Source organism: Centroberyx gerrardi, chromosome 9 (assembly GCF_048128805.1).
Source record: "Centroberyx gerrardi isolate f3 chromosome 9, fCenGer3.hap1.cur.20231027, whole genome shotgun sequence".
Classification (NCBI taxonomy): domain Eukaryota; kingdom Metazoa; phylum Chordata; class Actinopteri; order Beryciformes; family Berycidae; genus Centroberyx; species Centroberyx gerrardi.
This window is the reverse complement of record NC_136005.1, coordinates 7,863,659-7,888,135: the sequence shown is the minus strand read 5'-3', so window position 1 is coordinate 7,888,135 and position 24,477 is coordinate 7,863,659. Positions and strand designations below refer to the sequence as shown.

General features: G+C 46.3%; 1 protein-coding gene across 1 annotated transcript in view; it reads left to right on the top strand.

The window, feature by feature from the left end:
- The window catches only part of ttll7 (tubulin tyrosine ligase-like family, member 7), a 63,799-nt gene extending 40,598 nt beyond the window's left edge, over positions 1-23,201 (top strand). Inside the window, exons 13-20 of the mRNA XM_078285639.1 lie at positions 1,588-1,674; positions 4,786-4,873; positions 7,330-7,634; positions 9,463-9,597; positions 11,713-11,793; positions 13,337-13,497; positions 16,641-16,814; positions 23,081-23,201. Of these exons, the coding sequence (XP_078141765.1) occupies positions 1,588-1,674; positions 4,786-4,873; positions 7,330-7,634; positions 9,463-9,597; positions 11,713-11,793; positions 13,337-13,497; positions 16,641-16,814; positions 23,081-23,201 (1,152 nt within the window). The remainder of the gene's footprint in view (positions 1-1,587; positions 1,675-4,785; positions 4,874-7,329; positions 7,635-9,462; positions 9,598-11,712; positions 11,794-13,336; positions 13,498-16,640; positions 16,815-23,080) is intronic.
- The last annotated feature ends 1,276 nt before the right edge of the window (positions 23,202-24,477 follow it).

Here is a 24,477-nt window from a genome sequence, read left to right as displayed (position 1 = left end):
GGGAGTGAAGTATTGATTTTGTAATGTTTTAACAGTCCATATCAGATCGATCAGTGTTTTTTTTTATATACTGTATATCTGGGAGGGTTTGCTGGAGAAACCAGCAGCTGCAATCACAGGCCCAAATACTGTAGCAGAGAGCTGGTAGACTAGTTTGCAGTAAGTCCACATTAACCAAAAAATAGAAAAACAAGCAATATTTAATAATATAAAACACAGTACATTTTTAAGAAAACAATATTTGTCTGTGTTGCATTGGAGAATACAAGTGATATGAATATTTCTTCCATAATATCCACATAAATCATCTGCACAGATGAGTACAGCTAACTCCCTAGTGATGTTATTCTCTGTAATGCCTTTTTTTTTTTTTTTTTTTGCCATTTTACAGTCTGGTGACTACAGAGGCAGTTAACATAGCTAATATCATAAGCAGGCTAGCAAACATACAAATGTGTGATTTAGATGTGATTTACTGACTATCTTAAAATTAGTGTTTTTTATGGGAATCTACAAGTGTGTATCCTGCTAACTCCGTGTATATCCATAACGGTGGCCACATTTAGGCATGGAGAAATGGAAAGAACAAAAGAGGGAGAGATGGCAGAGAGGGGAAGAGAGAGAGTGGGGCAAATATGAAGCAGGATGTGCCATATGTACCGTACATGATGCTCAGGGTCTATATGAGCTAACGCCCGCCCAACATGCTGTGATGCTAGCTGAGCTGGCTGCTCAGGCCAGGATCAGGGACTCAGATCATGCCAGCACTGTTCTCACACACGCACGCACACACACGCACACACACGCACACACACACCTACAAATGCATGCACATATGCACACAGTATGTATATATGCACACAAGAGGCACTCAAGAGCCACAAAAAAGTGTGCGAACCCACACATACACACTCTGGCAGACATTCATAGTCTTTCACACAAGCAAATATGCTACTGTATGGGGTGTAGTATACACACACGCATGCACCCGCACACACTCACCCACGCACACACTAACACAGACATAGAGCCAGGGGCACAGTGACCTTTTTGCGGACCCCAGAAAGCAGCTTGATGGCTAATCTGAGAGAAAACAATCACTTTTCATCTGTGTTTGAGCGGCAAGTGGGAGCTTGTTATGCCCCAACCGCAAAGCAGCATTAATCACCTTTGCCTGCATTTCAGCTCCGGCCAAATGGCCAGAGCCCCAGCATATTGGCTATGGCTGTGACGCTGCCTTTTCCAAATTCAGCCTCTATCAGCACTGCCAAAGAGCAATGCATGTTCGGCCAGGGCCTTTTTTCTGGCCCCCGGATATGGCACAGACGGCTCGGCCGCTGTGAAGTCAAACTTTTTCATGCTCTTTATTTTTTTAATCAATGAAGTTTCTTATTTCTTCTCACGCCTCATTTTTTACTTCAAAGTCATGAGAGATGTGAAAAATTGAAGTGTTGTAATTGTTCCTCGTCTATATGTCGTCAAAATGTGACTGTCCTCTTGCTCTTTGCTGATGCTATACATTCCTTATGGATCCAAAATGGACACCTTTGGCAGTTTCTCATCTCCTCTGCGTTTTCCCTGTTGCAGGAGGAGGACATCTTGGATCTGTTGGAGCAGTGCGAACTGGACGACGAGAAGCTGATGGGCAAATCCTCCAGGCAACGAGGCCCCAAGGTGGGTGAGAGAGAGCGAGAGTGGGAGAGACAGGGAGAGCAAGAGAGAGAGAGAGAGAGGAGGGAGAAAGGGGGCCAAATGCCTCAAGGGAACTAAGAGAAAGCGTAAGGAAGAGTGTCAGAAGGAGAGAAAGAGGGAGGGGGAGGGCAGGTAGATGCCTGGAGCTAACGCCCAGAGAAAGCACATAGGACGTGATTCAGAAAAATAAAGAGTGGGGGGGTGCGGTATAGGGGAGAAAGAAAAGAATCAGAAAGAGGCCCAAAGAAAAGACCCAACTCCCTTAGGGGACAGCTGTCAGGCTGTCTCTCTCCTTCTCTCTGTGCTATCTCTCTCTCTGTCTATCTCTCTATCTCTCTTTCTCTCTTTCTCCTTCTCTCTCTCTCTCCCAGTCTGTCACATACACCTATACGCCCCCTCGATTTCCCATGACAGCGCATTACTCCCTCCATCACCTTGCTTCACTCCCCTCCCTCCACCTCTCCATCCCTTCCTCTCCGTCTGCACATCTACATCCATCCCTCACTCGAGGGCTAAATTGGCTGGAACACTCAAAGAGTGTGTTAGGGACTCGACAGGGCAGTTCAGCGCTGCATTAGAGAGGCCTTAGCCAGAATGAGAACTCGTTCAGACACAATCACTGTTGTCCAAATTAATTTGGGCCCCGTCAGTTTCGACGTTGCCGAGTGTGTGGAGAGAAGACAGAGGGAGAGAGAGAGAGAGAGAGCGGGGGGGGAAAGAGAGAGCTCTGACGGATAGATTCACTCCTTGGGGTGTAGTACTCACGAGCCATCTGGTGAAAGTGAACCAACGAGTGTACGAGAGCGAGAAGAGAGGAGTGAAGCAAAGCGATTAGAGGGAGGGGATTTTTGAAGGAAGGGGCGCTAAGGTTTGTTATCGCTGAGCAAATGTTCAGAGGGAGAGAGAGAGCGGGAGAGGAAGGAAGGAAGGAAGTGAAGTGGTGAAAGTGTGCCACAGAGGGAGAGCAAGCAAGCGCCTTCTGGGTTTCTCTCCCTCTTATTCAGTCGCTCTCTTTATCCTCTTTCTCCCTCTTTTTAACTCCTCCCTCTCCAATTATGATATGCGTCCTCATCGTGTTTGTTTCTTGTGGTCTCTCCCCCCTCTCTCCTCCCACTTCCCTCTGTCTCCTCAGTTCACCCTGTAGCCTGCTTTTCCTCCGTCACTCTTCACTTGACTCCGTCTTTCCCTCCATTCGCTCTCTGCCTATCTTTCTCTCTCCAGTTCTTTCCCTTCACATGTATCAGAGGTTTCTCTCTCTCTCCTCATCTGTTCAATGTCTCTCCCTCAGCCTCTCTCTCCAACGTCTCCTTCTCTCTCTTCAGCCATGCTCAAAGTCTCTTTCTCTCTCCGTCTTCTGTTTCTCTCCATCTATTCAATGCCTCTTCTCTTTCCGTCTCTTCTCCCATATATCCAGCGTCTCTGTCCTCTCCTTTTTTTTTTCTCTTCTCCCATCTATCCGATGTCGCCCTTCTTCTCTTTCATTCTCCCCCCTCATATATTTAATCTCTGTCTCTCTATCCTCCTCCATCACTCATCCTCAGCGCTCCCCGGCGGTGACAGTGTAAGCCCTGTGTGATCACTTCCTGCCCATTAATTTGGGTCGGCCCGACAGCGCTGCCCGAGCAAACCGTTGAATAACAGATGTGTGAATGCCTTATTAATGCTAACAATGTGTCCCCTTCCAGGATGTGAAATAGACATTCAATTTAATCAACTTTTTCTTTGTTCAAAAAAAAAAAAAAAAGAAAAAAAGTTTGGTTGAGTTAAGTGCATGTTTATGTATTTGTTTGATTAAAATGTCCTTACCGATGCTTTATTTACCTTTAATACAACCACAACCTGCTTTTTTTTTTAAAGTGTAAAAATAAAAAAATCAATTTCTATGGGCATTCTTTATTGATACGAGAGTTTCTGACCTTAAGCAGTGCAGGTGAACTATGAGAAAGCACACAGAGACAAACTCTCTCCTTTCAGTATTCTGAATACTGACTGATGTCAGTCTGCTGGCAATTTCACCCTGTTCTTATCGGTGGGAAAACAATGGAGGATTTGTTTCTCAAGGACCCAAGGTGGGAACAGTGTAGGAGTCAGCATTGTGCAAGTAGAAGTGAAAGTCCACATTCAGTCTGTTCTTGTACGCATTTTACAATTTCTATCATTTATAGAGGTTGTCAGATATGAACAACTCATGAGAAATTGTTTTTATTTTACGTCAGCCTTCACATAACCAAGCAGGTCCATTTTGTTCAAGTTATTAAGTTAGTCATGTTTTTGTTTACAATGACCGCCAGGCCTGTTAAAGAATGCATGTGTGTATGTGTATGTATGCACACGTTCTTTCACAGTGGGCCAGCCATGTCACCTCTAGGTCTCCCGGTGACAGATGGTAATGGTCTGAGGGTGAAGAGAGGCTGAGGGGGGGGGGCTGACATCATCTCACTGTCTTCTTATGTGTGTGTGTGTGTGTGTGTGTGTGTGTGTGGTGTGTTATTGTACTTCTATCCTTGTGAGAACTAGTTTGAGTTTTAGACCTTCGGAGGGAGGACATTTTTGCAAAGTGAGGTCATTTTGGAGGGTCTTCACTTCTTCAAGGGGCTAGTTTAGGGTTTAAGGTTAAGGTTAGAATTAGGATTAGGTTTAGGTGAGGGTAAGGGTTAAGATTAGGAATGTAGCGGTGAGGGGTAAGGTTAGGGTTAGGGAACGAATGTAGTGAATAGAAGGTCCTCATAAGGATAGAAGTCCATGGATGTGTGTGTGTATGCGTGTGTGTTTTATGTCTCTCTCCCCCATGTATGCGTTTGTCTCGTATGACTTGTGTTTGTGCATGTAACTCTGCCTCCTGTGTGTATCTCTACATTCTAGCCTCATGTATATGTATGTGTGTGTCTTATGTATGATGTGTGTGTTTATATGTGTGTCTTATGCATATGTATGGGTGTGTGTGTGTGTCCCTGCCAGCCCCTGTCATCCATGCCGGAGAGCGGTCAGACACCGAGGCGGCAGCGGCCGGACTACCTGGCCGACTTCACCAGCGGCAGCAGCGCCGATAACTCCTGCTCCTCCTCAGACGAAGAGGAGGAGGACAGGAGGAGAGCGGGGGGAGGAGGAGGAGAGAAGAGGGAGAAGAAAGTTTCCTACGACCTGGGGGACAGCAAGGAGAAGAGCTCGGCCGAGCGCTCGGGTAAAGAGGCGGGATGTGAAAAAGTGTCCAGGAATGTCTTTATTAGGAAGCCGAGGGTGTGGGGATTTGACAGAAAGCTTTTTTCCGCGACTCACTCTCTCTCTCTCTCTCTCTCTCTCTCTCTTTTCCTTGACTGAGTTACTTCAGTCTTTCTTTGTTTCTTTTGTTTACTTTCTTGCCTACTTTCTTTCTTGCTTGCTTTCTTTTTTTACTTTCTTTTTTGCTTATTTGCTTTCTCCTCACTTTCTCTCTCTTGTTCTATTTTCTTCTCGCTCTTCTCGCTCTCTCTTGCAAGGCTGCAGCCTTCCATATGATTACAGGGGTCGACTTAATTGCTAAGACAAACTTTTGTTTCACATCTGCAAATGTACACACACCTATGCACACGTATGCGCATTTTTAAGATTATTGTTTTAGTATTTCCACATTTTATTGGACTGCAGTAGAGAGGAACAAGAAAGACAACAGAGAGAGAGATAGACAGAGAGAGACAGAAAGAGATGAAGTGGGAGGGAAGTGTATAACAATACAGTTTGGGAATTGGACACAATCCCATGATGCTGTGAGCACATGGCACGCACCCCAGGTACGCCATGAGCACCACCCACACATCCACATTTTGAAACAAGTATTCATAGTTATGCAGCACACACGCACTTTTTCAAATACAAATGCTGAGAGTTTTACTTCGATCGGTACCTGCAGTAACTCTCCTGCCCCCCCACCCACCTACACACACACACATACACACACACACACACACACACACACACACACTCTTAAGAAGGAGTGCAGGGTAGGTTGTGGTGGCATGGCAGGGGCTACATCACAGATGTTAATCGGCCCGCAAGTATTTGCGTGCCTAATTAATGTGGTAAAATGGGACCAAATCCATGGATTTTAATTAAAGTCTATGCAAGATGATCATAGACTGTGACTCAAGGGGTGTGGCTCTTTTGTTGCTCAGTTCCTAAGTAAAGGAGCGCTATAGCGGCACAGCTGCGGACACACACACACACACACACACGAATGTCTTGGTCTCGATCGTCTGATGACGACTCACGGTCAAGCGCCGGAAAGCACTCGAGGAAAGAAAAGGGTCCTGAAAAGTGCAATTTTGGAGAACGGAGAAGGAGAGGGAAGAGAGCAGCGATAGAGAGAAAAGGGAAACAGATTGAAAGCGAGAGGGGAAAAAGAAAAGAGCCCTTTCGTGGTTTACCTTGAAAGCTCCTTGAGTAAAGCTTCCTGAAATATTCCCTGTTTCATACTGAGGGTGATAAGTCTCAAGTATTCTTCCGTGTTCGCAGAAGTCACGTGCGTCAACTCACTTTCAGCTCTCTGAAGTGCGAGGGCACCTTTCACAGCGGACGCGGCGCCGACCTTGGAGCCGGAAAGAACGCATTCACGCGTCGCATTGTGGCGCGACGGCTTTTCCTGCTCAAAAGAGACGACACTTGCATGAGCTTTTTCCATTTGCCACAAAATGAGGGACAAAGCCATGATTAGGCCCAACTTTTGGACTCTCTATCTGTGTGTATGTGTGTGTGTGTGTGTGTGTGTGCGTGTGTGTGTGTGCATGAGTGCACAAGAGCGACAGCAGCACTGCCAAGGCCTACTCCGTACCAAGCCACCAGGGGGCTGCTAGTACTAAGCCCCATAATGCGCTCATTTGGCAACTGCCAAACCTCGGAAGGTTCGGCACTGGGGCAGCCACACACACACGCACACACACACACACACACATACAGGAACATATAAACACTTGTGTATTCAAGTGTGTGCACTCAAACAAGTACACACTTGATTTCGGACATGCACTCCGCACACATATGAACACACACACACACACTAATGCACTGGCTGGTGGACAAACTGGAGGAGGTTCAAGGGTGATGGAGAGTTTCATTGTGGGTTTTCAACCACACTTTCCATGTGTTTTTGTGTGTGTCTGTGTGAGTGTGTGTGGGTGTGTGTAGGTGTGTGTGAGAGAGAGCAACCGGCTGGAGGGTCTGTGCTCTTTAATCCATCCCACAAAGAGAGCAGCCAGGCCGGACTACTGAAACACATGCTGCAGTCGTTAATAACACACACACGCACGCACACACACACACACACGTACACACACACTGGGCCACTAGGCCACTGTGCCAGAGTGCGGCTATGGGAGTTTTAATGCCACACTTCATTTCCAAAGCCACCCGCCAATGGATGGAAAGCAGAGAGGAGAGCTTGACAGTGATTGGGAGAAGGAGACGGGATCTGGGACGAGGCAAAAAAAGAGAGAGAGAAGAAAAGAAATCGAAGAACTGACAGCAAGAGAGGGAGCAGAGGCAAAAAAAAACCATGAAGACTTCTCATTGGCTGGGCTTTATGTAGGTCACCACTTCAAATCTTTAATCGTTCTTTCCCTCCCCTCCCTCCCTCCCCCCTCTCTCTCTCTCTCTCTCTCTCCGCAGGTCGCGTGCACTGGAAACCTCCCGTCAAGCCGCTCAAACCGAGCCCCGCCCCCTCCGCGTCCCCCACGCTCTCTGGCCCAATCAGACGCTCCATTTCCTGCCCGCGCTCCATCGCCTCCCTGTCGTCGCCCAGCGAGGCGCGGGCGCCGTCGGCCAAGCCCTCGCCTACCGTCCCCCTGGCCACGCCCCTGGTTAGGCCGAGCTCCGCCTCGCTGCGCTCCCATTCGCTGAGCCGCAGTGGCTCCGCCCACCGCGTGCCTCACAGCAACAGCCTGGGGACCATCCACTCTAACATGGTGAGATACGCACACACACACACACACACGCACACACACACACACACACACTGGGGTTTACCTCATCACAACAATTCAGAGTGTGTCAGAGAAGTTGTCACTCGCAGAACAGTATACTAATTTGATTGTCAAATAGTCTCAAGTTCCTGGCTGTGTATTGTGCAGTGTGTCAATCCCCGCTGATCTACTACTCCAAGCAGGTTAAAATAAACGTTAAGAATTATTTCCAAATACTACTTGACCCAGCTCTGACACACAAATTTACTTGCTCTGCCAACACACTTCCACTTTACTTATCTTTCTTTTTTCCGCGTGCTTTTCTCCTCCTTTGGAATATACAGTACCAAGGGCCACTGGAACCTTTTGAGCAGCTCCTTCAGCACTGTATAGGCCTACTGTAGCCCGTGACAATGCTCTCCTATTATGTCGCCATCTGTTGCTTTCCGCCTGCCTCCTCCATTCCCTTTCCTCCTTTTAGAAGCTGAAGAACGTACGCTGGTAACCTTTGGATAAAGTGGAATGAAATGAAATAGAACGGAATACTTTATAACGTCGAGAATTGAATTCAGTGGAATACGTTTTAACTGACAAAGGCCATAGAGTGCACATGATTGTATGCTTGTACCCTGACACACACACACACACACACACACACACAAACACACACTGCCAAAAGTATTTTTTCCTGACCTTTACCGCCTCAACTAGACCTACTTGTGCTCCCGGTGGGACTGACACATGTTTTGTCTTTAACAGACATGTGGCGATCAGTATGCCCCACAAATCTCAGCAAATACGGATATAATTTCACCAGTGAGCGCATCACTGCTGTGGTTAATCTGCCGAATAAGAGCACATTGCCGTTGCAAGTCTTTTGCTTGTTTTGCTTGTAAATTAGGCATAAACATTAAAAAAACAGCATGTGTTCTGACAATTGGGTGACATATTTGTGTGAAGCCACAAATACACACACACACAAATGCCCCCGATAATTAGAAGTACCCTTTTTTTTTCATTTCACCTTGTTAAAATTTTTTTTGTTGACAAATAGTCGCGTGAATACGACTACTGTCCCCCGTGGGCCTCCGTAGTTGATTCATGGGAGCCTCCCCCCCCCGAAAAGAAACAAAATGCCCCTAAAAATCAGATTGAGGGGGCAAAAAATGCCCTCTGAAAAGAAAGTTAATTTCTTAGCCTACATTATTCATGTAATGCCCTTTTGCCAAAAATGTTTTTTCTTTTTTTTCTTTTTTACTTTTGAGCTCATATCCTTTATTGCACTTCTAATGTAATTTATCTGCAGGTAATTTCTCATTGCATTATTTTTAACCTTTATTTAACCAGGTAGCCTCTTTTTCAGTGGAGTCTTGGTGAAGAAAGCAGCATCAAGACATACATAAAAGTTACAGGCCGGTGACATACAATAAAGTCCATTGAATTCAGATATTCTGAAAGGGGCCATATGGGACGGGTTTGCCATATAGGCCACAAAGTTAATGCAGTCACAAGAAAGTAAGCAATTAAGTCAATTTAGTATACTTTTCTGTATTTGAAAAGACATTGCCTGCTTTGTCCTGACGTTCAACACTACCCTTCTGGCTTCCATGCAGGTTTTAAATAAATGCAAAAAAAAAAAAAAAAATGATTTGCCTCCTCCATTTCTCCCATGTCTGTTCATAACATGCTGTATGCATTGAACAACAGCCTCGTCGGGTCTGCTGTAGTGGTGAAATGATACTTTTCTTTTACCTGTGTACCGGATGGGTTTGACCTGTGTTCCTCGACGTTTGTGTTTGTTTGTGTGGTTGTGTGTGTGTTTGTGTTTGTGTGTTTGTAGGGCGATCCGTTGCTAAACCTGAGGAGTAAGGAGCAGGAGGCGGAGCTGGTGCGACAGAGCCTGGCTGCGCTCACCGCCATGAGGATCAGGTTCCCTGGCAAAACCGAGGAGGAGGCTGAGGCCGTGCTGGATGAGGTGGGCGCAGTTTTGTGTGTGTGTGTGTGTGTGTGTGTGTGTGTGTGTGTGCGCGCATTACTTCATATACTGATCCTATGTGCGTTTGTGTGTGTGTAGAGAAAGAAAGGGGCAGAATCAACGAGGCAGAAAGAAAGTAAGAACGAAACAGAGAGGAATAAAGCAAGAAAAAGGCAGACAACAAAGCAAGAGAAAGCGTGTGTGTGTGTGTGTGTGTGTGTGTGAGTGTGAATGTGTTGAACAGCAGACTGGACCGACTGTATTCCCTGAGCCCCCGCTGCGGCCAGGTGCGGTCACTCTGCGGTCACTCTGCAGCCTAACTAAAAGTGACCTCGCCGTCTCCCTCCACAATAGCCGGCCCGCCTTGGCTCGGCTCCCATTGTCTTTCAGTCGACCCCGGTGACAAGCCGTCGGTCAGGCTGCAGCCCCGCGCTATTCCCCACCGCTCCATCGTATTAATCAGTGCCTCCTTCCCCGGGTCTGCTGAGCTATATATTTGTGTGTATGGCTTCTCTCTCTGTGTGCTTACGTTCGGTGTGTGTGTGTGTCTGTAGTCTGGGTGTGTCGGGGTCGTGCAAGACAATTACCACCACACCTGTAGTGTTAACGAACCCTAATGAGAGCGCCATGGAAACGCAGATGAGCGGCTGCACCTGTAGCGCTCGTTCTCTGCCTCGGGAGACGGGGAGTGTTCACCTGGCACGAAAACGATCTTTGGCATTTCGTGTTCGCCGTGATTTAAAGTTGAAGACTAATTGGGCTAATGACGTGTTTGTGTCAGAGTAATTGCCAGCTTTATTTTTCACTCAAAACCTGCATATTTTTTCTGGCACAGTTGGAACTGCTGAAAGTTGAAATGTATCGAGTGTTTTTGTTGTGCTTTAATTGAGGGTAATTTGTGTATGTATGACAAAAACGTGACAAATGAGCATGCGGAGCTCCAGTCTAGGTACGAACGGTTCTTGTCGAGAGAGAATACCAAACAAGTAACTTCATGGAAGGAAAATAGAACTGTGTTTACCGTGCACCTTAGCCCTCTATCTGTGAAATCCTTGTGGATTGTGTGTGTGTGTGTGTGTGTGTGTATACACACGTAAAGTTTACTCTACAGCTTCCCAGTGGGAGAAGTGTTTGCTGGGGATCTAGCACGCTGCGTGAGAGGTTTATGTGCACCAGTGGGGAGATGTAGCCTAAGTCAACATGGCAACAATAACAGCGCCTGTAGGTACACAGTGATGTTGGCACTAGGAGCAAGCACATGGGAATATCCACCACAGGTTCTGAACATAACGAAACATACCCCGAGGATTTTTGATGCGCACCCTCAAAACATACTGTAAGTTTCTGATAAAGTAACAAAGATCACCACTCGATTTCACCATTATCCCGCAGTTCTGCTGCATTTAAATTCACCTCCTCTGCAAAGATACAGCACAAAGTGTGAAAGAAGGTGCGCCGGGTGAGTTCATGGTTTTGGGTATGAGTGCTACAGTAGCTCTTTGTTTTCTTCTTCCTCTCTTTCTCTTTTTCTGAAACATCCATTCAGTTTTAAAATACTGGAAGAAAAGCAACCACTTCAAGTCAAATTATGCCCCAGTGTAACCTCTGGCAAGGCAGTGACAGGTCGCTATAGAGTAGCGTGACGTATACGGGGAACCTCTATAGAATACCTCTCACGATAAAAAGGTCTATTCGCTTTCCCCCTTCGTCTCTGCAGCACCACCCGTTGATTTTATTGTTGATTTTTTTTTCTCACTGGCAGCGATTGAATCGCACAACACGATGGCTGCCCCATTAGAATACTGTAGTAACTACACAACCCCAGTTTCCATTGGACGACTGCTGGAAAACAAAGATGAAATGGAGGAGAAAGAGAGAGAGAGTGAGACATACGCGAATCGGAGGGGGATGAAATTGTTGGGAATTGCTACGCTCTTTTTTTATTATTTTTTTTAAATGATTCCTTTAAAATGCTCCGAGGGTGTTTTTTAATCTTTCGCTTGCTTGTAACTCTTCTTCATACAAGCACATGTCCCATTTGGTGAATTGTCAATTTTGTGCATGCTCAAAACGATTTTTTTTTCCACTTTTTTCACTCTGGCTTTTCTTCCTCAGATCCTCGACAACTGGAAATACCATAAACCAAAGGTGGCCTCCTATTGGCTGGTGAAGTTGGACTCTACCAAGCAACGGAAGGTGAGTCTTACTTATTAACGCCTTTCTAATTAACAGCAGTGAGGTACTGAGACACTGTAGCCACACAAATTTTTTTATTTTTGCATATGTCAATTTGGACAGCCTTAAAAATGGGCCGCATTCCACTTCAAATATATAACCCGCCTGCCTCTGCCCTCGCCGGCCCCCTTCACAGAATAGACGATGCAAACATTGGTGAATGTGACAAAATGTCACTGCTCCTTTCTAATCCTTTGAACTTTTCTGAACAAGTTTTAAAATGCAAAAGTAATCCCAAAATCAAACGTTACAGCAAATATAAATAAAAGAAGCATGAAAATCATTACTATGTCAGACGGAGTGAGAGATACAGACACCAAATAGGATGTAAACAAAACCGAAAAGGGGAGCAGACGTGAAATGGCATCCAGTAGGCGTGTCAGTAATGATGTGATCTCTCAGCCGTTCCTTTCTGCACGACTGTGCTCAGCTATGTTGTGGGCTGTGGCGGCGCGAGCTGATGTTTTATTTGGAGTGGGGCAGCCTAATGAGCAGCAGGCAGAGGTCAGGAATGTAGCGCCCAACGCTCTGCCATCTCATTACCATACCAAAAAATATGTGTGTGTGTTTACTCATCTACCAGTGTGTCTGCTTGTGTGTGTGTGTGTGTGTGTATGTGTGTCACACTTGCCTGTTACAACTCATATTACTGTGGAGAAATCTTGCCTCTTCGTATCACAAACACGCACGCACACGCGCGTACACATACACACACACACAGTCTGACAGACACGTCAGTAATGAGGAGCGAGGAATCAAAGGCAGAAGAGCCACGGCAGCCACGGCACTCTGAGCAGGGAGTGAGGTGGGGAGGGATGGAGGGAAACGAAAAGGGTAAGATGGAAGATGGAAGGCTGGCGCGGGGGTCCTCAGACCGCCCGGGAACTTCTGACACCCTCTCTGACAGACTGACGTCGGCGCGGCAATTAGTCCTCTGCTCTGGCTCTCCACTGTCGGCCCCAACACTTCCTGTCCTGCCTCTAACAAAGCCTCCATCACCCTCCCACCCGCCCGCCCTCGCCCACCCTACACACACACACACACACACAAAGCAGACATAAACACTCATCATCAGCGCACGTAATGCATGAGGTGGGAGTAAATGATTGTGTTTTGTGTATGCTTGCATACAGTGCTCCAATGAAAAAATGTTTGTGTGTACGTGTATGTGCATACATCTATGTGTTTGTGTGTGCGTGCATCTGTGTATGCATAGCTCATAAACGCATGCTTGCCCTCTCCTCTGTTCCTGAGCGAATGCATTAGCCTCCATGGCTGCTAACCTCAAGATATAAAAGCTAGGTAATAAAATGGGAGAAATCTTCCAGTTGGAACAAATTCCACCTCACGCATATTCATTTAAAAATGCGGTCGCCTTGGTCCCGCAGCATTGCACTCATTCTGACAGGCATGATTTGAACCTTTGGTGTGCTCTCTCCCCCTCTCTCTCTCTCTCTCTCTCTCTTTCTTTCTCTCTCGTCCATTCTCTTTCTCTGTTGTTCAGGTGTTGGACATCGTACGTACCAACGTGCGCTCGGCGCTGCAGCGGATCTGGAGGGAGCCGGACGTGGAGACCCTGCACCTCTACCGCCTCTTCAACCGCGTCTTCAACCGGCTGCTGTGGAGCCACGGACAGGGCCTGTGGAACTGCTTCTCCAACACCGGGTAGGCCAGCCAGCCTGGGCAGGGCTGTGGCAGGGGCTGGGAGGCAGGCGGTGGACAGGGGCTGGGAGGCAGGGAAATGAAAAAAAATGTATACCTGCTGTCATTTCAAATTGCATTTTTTTTTATGTATTTTTAAATTCATGCATAGACTGTAAAAAAAGATGGACGTAGTGAGTGTGACGTCACCCATTGGCTTCTGAAGGGCTGTTTTGAAGCTTGTGCTTACGGTCGCCACCATGACATTTTTTGGAGCCAGAGCAGCCAAAGCGAGGCCGAGGGTGGAATTGGGGTTTGCCACAGAGCCACAGCGCCGCCTAGTATTGGCCCGTAATTAGTGACCTGTCGATCACTGGACAGGCGACCTGTCAGTCACTAGGAAGACAGCCCTGTTTCATATCCGTTATATCCCGTTAATGACACAATTATTTTGAAAATGACCATAAGGACACACATTAGAAGAAGTGAAAATAGCCACTGAGAGGATAAACTCGTCGAAAAAATGTATTGACTTTATATTGCTGTCGAGAAGTTGGGTTGTGGTCCCGTTGACTTGCAGCTGGGCCGGGTTTGGAGTCTTTTTGGAGCCAGCCCCTAGCGGACGTTAGAGGAATTGCTGCTGCCACCACTTCCGTATTTCACGCTTCAAAATTCAGGGTCATGAAACTTGTACCTATTCAACACCATCTAAATCATCGGTAAAGTAGTGAAATCATCACAATCAGCAGAATTGGTGGCAGATAAACAACAGTAAATAACAACCTAAATACCAATTATACTGTACAAGTTTAGTTCAGTTTTAACCTGATGAAACCTTAAGTAATAACATTATCTAGCCAAAGCAAGAACTAGAGACAGCTTTTCAACAAAAAATGACATTGAAACATTGACAAATTGCACCATATATCATGGAGTCATTGAGAAGTGGAATTTGATTAGCAAAATGTATAAGGAGTCTGATTGAATTGACATGTTCATGGCAGCTGAAAGAAGCCCTTCTTCAGAATCAACACAAACACGTGTGATCACACCCAGCCCGATTTCCACTCGGTGCCTTCCATAACACCAATCTCTCTTTCGTCTTCATAACAAGAAGTTCACGCACCACGCAATCTTCCCATATCCCCACGCCCAGCATTTGTCGCTATACGTGTTTGAGTGACAGTGGGGGCATTTTGCCTTTATTATACACGGCTGGGGAAGCGATGGCAGCAGGCAGACAGAGGCAGACCGACCAGACCGACCAGACCCCGCTGCACTCATCTTTTCTAAAAGCTCTCGGGGATGAAAGCAACATGTTTCTCTGTTGAGGAGACAGGGCGCAAAATAAGGCCACAGATCTTGGCTGTTGATCAGATGAGAGGGGGAAAAAAAAAGGGAAAGGGGAGGGATGGAAAGAGGAAAAAGGCGATAGAAGGCCTCCTACTACCCTTACTTTGGTTTGTTATCTGACACTTTGAAGTTTTCTTGTGGTTCCTTTTTTTAGTTTGATTTTTTTCTTCTTTTTTGAAGTGACAGAAAGTGGCTTTCCGCAAGATGAGTCATTCCACTTGATCGTGTCCCTATAGAACCTTATGAACAGCGTACATGCCCCACACACACACATACACACACACACACGCACACACACACACACACACACAGTATATTCAAATGCACTGACTGGTTCCCAAACATTGGTTTCCTTAAATACATAGATTTATTTGTCTTCCTTCAAAGACACAAACACACACACACGCACGTATACACTTACACACACACACACACACACACACACACACAGGATGACACATTTTCAAATGCACCGAATGGTTCCCACACATTTATTACTTCAAAGACACACATTCGTGCCCTCACACAGACACACCACACATGCACACAAAAACGCACACACCCCGACACACACATACAGACAGCTGCTGTGCTGGCAGCTTTTCATCTCATCTCTGATGAAGGTGCGACCTTGTTGCGCCTCCCTCTCTCCGTGTTCTTTACAGTTCAGTTGTTCGGCGGCCGTGTCTCCCCCGCCACAGAGGGCTCAGAGGGTTTAACTGTAGTCGCTGCCCACAACTCTCCATTTCCCTCCTCCCTCGCTTCCGTAGCGGTGGTAATTGAGAGAGAGTGAGAAAGGGAGAGAGTGAGTGATAGAGATGAAGGGAACGATAAGGGGAGGGAGAAAAATTGAGGGACTCGGTAACAGAGAAAAAGAGGATGTGATAGGGGTAGAAAATGAGACATCGTAAAAAAAAAAAGGAGAGGAAAGATTACGGCTCGATGATCGAATGGCCAGATTTTCCCTTTGAGGGGAGTCGGGGGCCGCTGTGGCCCGAGGGGGGATTAGCCTAGCCTAGCCTAGCCGACACATCGCTACCCCCAGCACGCCGCGCCCCATGCTGCTTTTGTCTGATCACAGCCTGCCCTGGATGAACCAGCTAGCTGGCTAGCCCGTCGGCCAACCCCTCCCCACGGCAGGCCAGGGCCCCTACAGGGATGAACCCCGCGGGGGGCCCCGGTGTCACGCGGCGACAGTGAAGCGGCGCACCTCAAAAAGCGCACTCCAAATCCGAGTGCAGCCCCCCCTGCTCCTCTCTCTCTCTTGTTTGATATTTTATCTAAGGGACTTAACAACAATCAAACGCCCTGGCGGCTATTGTGGGCGCCGAATTCAACAGGCTTTGAAAAAGACTTAGAGGGAGAGATGGAAACACACACAGTTTTGAACCCTTTCAGAGAAAGCACCCCCCGCCTCCCAAGGAGTGAAAGGGGGGAGACATCAAACGTACCCCCCGGGGTTCTGTGTCTCAGTTGTTGAAGCTCTCTCACAGTCAGGGGTATGTCCGGGGTTGTAAAGAGGGTTAACTGTACTTGGATTTGTTTCATCCTTCCTCTCTGTGTTTCTGTCTGTCTTCCTGTGTGCCTGTCGTGTGTGTGTGTGTCTGTGTGTGTGTCTGTGTATCGCATTAGCGCACACAGTCCCATGTACTCTGTGTTTGCGTGCATCATGCATGTATATATTTGCCTCTGTACACGTTTGCACCGTATACTTGCGTACATGGGTTAATATACAATGCGATGTGTAACTGTTAACTGTAAATGACTCTGTGTGTGTGTGTGTGTGTGTGTGTGTGTTCTCCTCTGCTCTCCAGTTCGTCGTGGGAGACCATCTTCAGTAAGAGCAGCGAGGTGGTGTCGCCCCAGGAGCTGCAGTGCTGCCGCCGGCTGGTCCAGCTGTGCCGCGACTGCCTGCTGGTCGTCTACAAGTTTGTCTCCGAGTCCCGCGGCTCGCTGACCGGACTCAGCCCCGAATGGGACGACACCAGGTGAGGAGGAGGGACACCCGACCCTGCCGCGTCCAATATCCTCCCGACTTATTTATTTTTGGAAGATTATTTTTATAGCGTTTCTGCTTCTCCAGATAGTAGGCTGTACAGTAGGGCGGCTGGGTGTCCTAGCGGTTCAAGAGACAGTCCCGCGTTGGTAAGGTCGCAGGTTGCGGCCGTATCCCGTCAGCGTCGTTGAGCGAGGCCCTGAACCGCCACCTGCTCACTTATGACAAGTCGCTCTGGACGACGAGCATCATCCAAATGCCTTAAACGTAAATGTAAACTGTAGAGAATGGCAGAAAATCCCAGAAGGCAATGGGAGGGAATTACATGCAGCAAAGGTTATGAGCAGTATTCAAACCTCCTCAAGCTTAAAGGCAGACTTCACGAGTCTCCCTTCATGTCAGGAACCTTTAGTGTGGTGTCTTTTTTTTCTGATTAATAGAGTTTCGGTCCAAAAGGAAAGCGGTTGAAAGGTTGAGTTTGTTAAGGTAATATGAACCACAACCAATATTAACTGTCACTTCAGAAAAACACTGAAATAAACTGTATCCATATGAAGTGGACAATGCAGGCTATAATCCGAAACATTGGAACGTATGGAAGGTTGTTTTTTCTACCCAGCACTCGAACATGTACACAAACACACATGCACACACACAAACATATAAACTTGAATTTTAAACTTTACGCAACTATCAACATTGGACCTTTCTCAGGAAACTTTTTTTGCCTCCCTCCTTCGCGGAGCCTTAGAAACATCATCTTCAAAATACCTAACCCTTTAAAAAAAAAAAAGAAGCTACATTCTATTTTTAAGGTCGATCCCCGCAGGAGACAGCAGCTAAGGTTTGGAGCGAGTGAACTTTTAAGGCACATATGCTTTGGGCTGGGGGACGGGGGGAGGAGGGGGGGGGGAGGCGGGGAGAGGGATAGAGAGTGCTGTTAACAGGAAATAATGGCCCACAGATTAGCGCTCAGGTTAGCCCGGGGCCCCCCGAGGCCTGCTTAATTCAATTAGAGCCCAGATGAGCCTGTGCTGCAAATGACCTTACGAGAGAGAGAGAGCTCCTTTTTTCCCGGGGCCTCGCTTTACATGATTCATAACTCTTACGCATATTTTAACAGGCTATCACTTTGCGCCTATAAAAACCTCTGCTGAGAGAAAAAAAAAAAAAAAAAAAAAAAAATCGGAGGGGGGTTTGTGTTTATACTATAGGCTTACAGTTGCAGAGCTACAAATGTTTCGACTAATCTGACGTCTTTGCCTTTGATCGTTTTATCTTTAGCCAAATTGTTTTGAGGATGGATTTAAGTGCACAGAGCGTAAGAATTCATTAGTCGTTTATGTGAGGATTTAAAGATATAACTGGAATGGGATTTAGTGACTCGAGCATGCATGAACATTATACACTGGTGTATCCGTATTTTTGTAGGAGGTATCCTTGCGACTCCATTTAAGCGTGCATTGGTCTGTTTCTCCTTATTTCCCTCTGTGTGTCTATATATGTCTGTGTAAAAAAGCGAACCATTGGCTGCTGGACCAGCCTCTGCCCATGGCTCCGCCTCTGCTGCTGCTGCTGCTGCCGCTTCTTCTTCCTCTTCTTCCTCCGTCACTTCGCCCCTCGACGCAGGTCTCTGCTTGGTTTAGTTCTGCTAAACCCCCCGCCTTCCAGCACCCCCCCCCCCATTCACCGCTTCCTGCTGCTCTCACCTCCCTCACAGCCATACCTATGGCTTGGTCCCACCTGCTTAACGAGCGTCACTTTGGCTGCACAACCAACAGTCTAGCATGACCTCCTCTCCTTTCCCTCACTAACATTCAAATAAGGGATTGTTGGATTGATTGATATAAGAATGGGATGGGTTTCAACAACATTGATATTTGCAATTTAGTCCATAATGTGCATAATGAATTTGAAGGAAAGGAGACAGGTGAAGGAAGCATATTGAGACTGTTTGGAGCACTGCTTGTCAACACCACAACCATCCGGTTAACTTGCTGTACATCACCAGCCAATCACTCTGCTGCCACATAACGTATGCCTTTCAGTTGATGCTTTTATCCAAAGCGCCTTACAGTAGACTGATTGCATACATTTTTAGCATGAGTGGCCCCAGTGGGAAGTGAACCCCTCACCTGCACAGCGTCAGTGCCATGATCAACCCACTGAGCTACACAGGACCGCTCTCTTCTTGTCACAAGAAGACACAAAATGGCTCCCCTTGCACCGTGCGGTTTGCAGTTTCACAACATAAAAGGTTCATCTCTCCATCAGGCATGCAGGGAACGCCATGAGTAGAGTAGCAACCCCGCCACCGCTGCTTTGTCCTCAGATACTCGAGAAGCAATTAGGATTATTTTTTTCATTGGTCGCATAAGCTTTGTATGAGAGGGTAACTTGTGTGTATGTGTGTGAGTGTGTAGGTGTGTGCGCACACGTGTGTGCACGCACACGTGTCATGTGCCTGTTACGCAAGCATCATCCGCCCTCCTCAGTGACTGACACTCAGCTCACCTAGAGCTGTTTCTCACAAGCTACGTTTCCATCCAACTGTTAAGCGAGTTTTATGCAAACTTCTGAAATGTTGCATAAAATAAAATGTGAATTAAGTAAGCTTTTATCATCTGTGTTGAAGCGAATAAATAGGCTTCCTGAATGTCAGAAAAAACACATTCACCTGAAAAATGGAGAGTATTTCAAGAATTGATTAGTATTGGACAAGTTGTTTCATCCAAAGATGAAAACAAAGAAATGCACTTGGCAATATTTTAATGTAGCAACTATTAGCCATACAACCATAATGGGCATCTTATACATGGGAGCGACAGCAGGTGTGACATTTCTGGAAGGCCGTGGTGGACAAATATTTTCCAGACAAAATTTCAGATTGTCAAAAGCTACTTTTGAACTGTTGTGCAATGAGCTTGAACCATTCATCACGCCAAGCCTCCATCATTATTTGACTAATGTGTTTTCATTGGCATTTACTGCATAATTTCAACAACAGTAAAATCCACTTCAAGTGAATGCAAAACCTTTTTTGTGACATTGAGGAAATTTTATCAAATTTTGCCATTACCATTTAGCTTTCTAATTTGATAAATCACAATTAGTGAAATAATGCTTGAATGGAAACCCGACTACAGCCCAGTTTCAGCGACTCCCACCTTCTGACTACTTCATCTCCTTTTTACTGCCCACAACTTGTCTTTCCAATACACACACTGAAATCAGAGATCATATACTCAGACAAATTCAGCTCCAGTTAATTAATAATTCACAGTCACTTGTGCGTACACGCACACATACACACACACTCGCACAGCTCTTGGCAGCCTTTGGCGCACATCAGAGTGGGTCTGAGAGCTGGGATCTTGGGGGTCTCCACTGTTGACCACACCTGCCCGCTCTTGTTCAAGCATCCTTTCTCGCTGGAGTGCCTTGATCAGGTGTGTTAATAGCCTCACGGGTCTTAGCAAAGTCCTTCAGTCTGTGTGGGCAGACGAGAGGAACTAGCCAAACGGCCACTAATGACTTTTGCGCTAAGCCTGGAAAAACTGTCACTAACCAAAGACAATTTTCCCATAATGACAAAAGTTTCAGATCCTGTTAACTTTCATCTGTCTGAAAAGTGTGGCGATAATTAGGGTTAATTGGGGTGTTTGGCTGAATGTGGGCTGCAGATAACCTTGAAGCCTCTGTATGCCACTCGGTTTCTGATTGCGTCAGCTATCGCAGCGATCTCCCCCTCCATCCTTAGTCATGGTACTTTGTTTTGGCTGTCCTCCTGCTAATTCGCTGTGGCAGTTGTGTCTCGATAGAGGACGCAGGAGTGGCATCGACTTCGCCTGTCAGTAGGAACAGTGGTGGATTGTGTACGTAGTGCTGAGTTTTGCATGTAATGAATGAAGCGAGGGAGTCTCTCTCTCTCTCTCTCTCTCTCTCTCTCTCTCTCTCTCTCTCTCTCTCTCTCTCTCTCTCTCTCTCTCTCTCTCTCTCTCTCTCTCTCTCTCTCTCTCTCTCTCTCTCTCTCTCTCTCTCTCTCTCTCTCTCCCTCTCTCTCTCTCTCTCTCTCTCTCTGTGTCAGCTAATGGTTTGAAGCGAAGCAGAAGCCCATGCAGAGGCTTCCCCCTGGCTTTCAAGCATGCACGTTGTTGCCAAGATCTTCTTCATGATCAAAAGGAGGAAGAACCTGGAAGATGTCGAAGCAGGGTCTAATTAAATATAGCCTGCAGAGACAGCGGCCGCTCGGACGTGAGGAGCCCCCCACCCCCCCCCCACACGAGATTCCTTCTACAAGCACAATATTCTCAAAGTGAATAGCAGAGGAGCTCTGAAGAACACACTCAGCCCCCAATGCATGCATTCGATATTTGATTTTCATTTTTTTTCGCGTGCCATTTCCATGGTTGGGCCTGGGTTTTCAGTGAAAACCTTATGGAAATGGAGGGGAGAGAGGAGAAATCACTCTGCAAAAACCAAGAACAGAATCCCAACCAACAGATGGTTTTGGTGAATCTCATAAAAGAGGGTGATGGAATGGAATAAACTAGAGAGAGGGGAGTAAGAAATGTAGATGGGATGAATCCAATGGTGACACAAAATTATGACACTCAATCACTAAATGTCTCTTCTGAGACTGCACTTTAAGCTGTGTAACAGCTGCAAATGCTAACAGCTCAGAAAAACAATGACTATATTTAGTGTGTGCTAGTCATGGCAGAGCTCATCCTGCCCTTCTGTTCTGTAAGGCTTGAGCAGTGGAGCTTCAGAAGAGGTGCTGGACTGTGCCCTTGTTCGCCAAGTTCAGCCGCAGCCGAAGAAGACGTGTTCGACAAGTACCCACGGCCCACTTGAAGCTGTTTCAAGGACATTCTCGTTGAACTAAATGAAGTTAATTTGAATCCCTCCTAACTCTCCTGGGTCTGGGGCTGTGTTGAAGCGGATGCCCTTAGCGACAGGCTTTTTTTTCTTTCCGGTCGACTTTAGAAGAAGCTGCTCAGCTAATTTGTCCAAGAGCTATTTCACAAGGAAAGAGGGCTGTCAGGGAAAAGTGTGCTATCTCCCCACCAGCTTAAAAGAAGATATTATTTTCACACTCTGTAATCCTCAGCCCCAGTGGCTGCCTTTTGATTAGATTGTCACATCTTTAACGTTTCCACAGGGACTATTTCTTTTGACCATTGTACTCGTTTGACTAATGGTGTATGCGTAGATTTTTATTAGCAAAGATCTGAATTGTGGATGTGGCAATCAGGTCACAGATAATCACACAGCATGGCAAAGTATGTTGTGCTGGAAAAGCTCATAATGTAAGTCATTGTTCCAACTGATCAATCTTGAGGAGCTCAAAACGCCCCCTGTCTCATGTCTACTAAACAAGACCTAACATCTAATGCATAACTTCCAAGTGTAACCCAGACCCAAACTTGGAATTAACTTTATCCAGGATTTGATCATCTCATCTGACATTGCTCTGACAACCACATCTGACTCATATCCAGTAACCAAGGAAGCTAGGCGCAGGGTTCAGCCCCTCCTGACTCTATCTCAACCTGACGCTGGTCTCATTCTCAGGTACTGGAACGCTGTTAGCAGGAGCTGCCTCACTGCTCTGTCTCGGTGGAAGGTGTCATAGAAAAGTCTTAGAAAGGTACTGACGTCTATGCCGCGGAATGATAGGTGAGGATTTTATGTTCATGATACCAAAAGTTTAAAGGTCAAACTTCAGCTTGCGCTAAGAAACTTCATTGTCCTGAAAGAAATTCATCTTCGATCTGTCCAGTATGAGGCCGATAAATTGTTACTCTACAAGCAGATAAATATTGCTTATTGCTCGTCAAACAGAACTCTAATTGATACCGCTATGTATAAATTGACAATTTGTGCATCATATAAAATACTTCATATCATCTTTCAACTTTTAAGCCTCCAGATTGACAGAGGGACAAATAATGTGAGCAAACGCTATTATAATTACACAGACACTGGCCATATTTTTTTATTTTTTTGGTTTGGGAATTATAAGATCTTTAACTCACCTGGCCATCGTTAAAATTGCAATATGCAAATGTGAGCTGACCATAACTGGTAGCGTTCACACAGCATTGTCAGTTTAAAAGCAGGGGTAATGTGATTACTGTGCCGAGGGTTAATGCGCCCTGACCGCTAAACTCTGACTTTTGCATATCTAATCCCCTCATTATGTTCATCCTTTCCCCTCATCCCTCCATCCCTCTCTCTTGTCCGTCTGTCCAGGTATCTGCTGCCAGTGACCTCCCAGTTCATCATGAAGTGGCCTTCGTCCAGCTTTGGCCGCGTCTCCTCGGCCATGCCGCGCTCCCGCAGCCTCTTCGCCGCCAGGATGGGCCAGTTCTGAGGTCACCGTGGCAACCCTGGCTTCTGACACCTCACCTTTTGACCTCAGCCACCCTTAACCTTCACCCAGCCAACCTCCAGTCCCAGCAATTCCGGTTTGGATCTGAGCGCGGGGCAGTATTGGACACAGGATGGAGCCTGGACCTTGGCCAAAGCCCCTGCGGTACACCAAAAAAGGCCAGACCATATGGGATAGATAAAGAGTCTTGTTGGGCTTAGTTTAGCTTGGCCCTGCCCTGCCCAGACCAGCTCCGCCCAGACCAGCACACCGCCGGTACCCTTGATCCCTAACTTAAGCCCCGTTAATATCAGACAATGGGTTTACCCCCTCTCTCTCTCTCATTGTAACCGCTGTAATATACCTGCTCACTGTACAGTTACAAGTCATGGTACTGTAAAGGGAAAGAATAACAAATACTAAACAATGCAAGGATTATTTATTTATGTACTTATTTATTTTGTAAGGTATTCCATGAATGCAGTGAATGCTGACGCAGAATGCAGATATGGAATGATATCAACAAAGCTATCCCTTCTTTGAGAAAGCGGATGTAAAAAAAAAACAAAACAACAAAAGGCTTATTTTTGCTGGCTATGATTACTTTGCCGCTGTCTGTATTTAATTTATTTCATAACTTATAACAGAGGTTTTATGTTTATAAATGTTTTAACAGTCACTTTATGTTCTAGTTTTTGCAGTCCAAAGTGCAGTAGAGAGGTGGTGCCTGGAAAACTTAAAAACGTTTAACTTTTGAACGCTAGCTTAATGTTTTACCTGTGTGATATTAAGTGCAGCACTATTGAGCAACACAATGTTTAGAATGTCAATGTAGTAAGCCAAGCCTCTTTGCTTCTTCGTGAGCGACTCGACTTCGACGCCACAGCGTAAAGAGCCAAACTAAAGTCTCAGAGAGCATCCTGTTTCTAATATGCACTTTGCAGTACGTCACAGAAAGGGAAACATAAGACACCGCCCAGTGGGGGGTACGTTACGGTAGTTTTTGCATGCATAGATTTTAGCCCCCCATCCAGACGTAGTCATTAGGCAGAGCAACCGCATACGGAAAATACTTGAATTTTTGTGTTGTCATTAATTATTGTGTCTTTTTATTGGCTGCACTCACAGAAAAGAGACACTTCATTTTTAGATTTGTGGTCTTAAGTTCACGGATGTGTTGCATCACGTATGGATTGTACGGCACGTTGACGGATGTGAGTTTACGGCGGGGGAGGAGGGACATACTTTGCACGTCGGCCCAGATTTACTGTATTGTGAC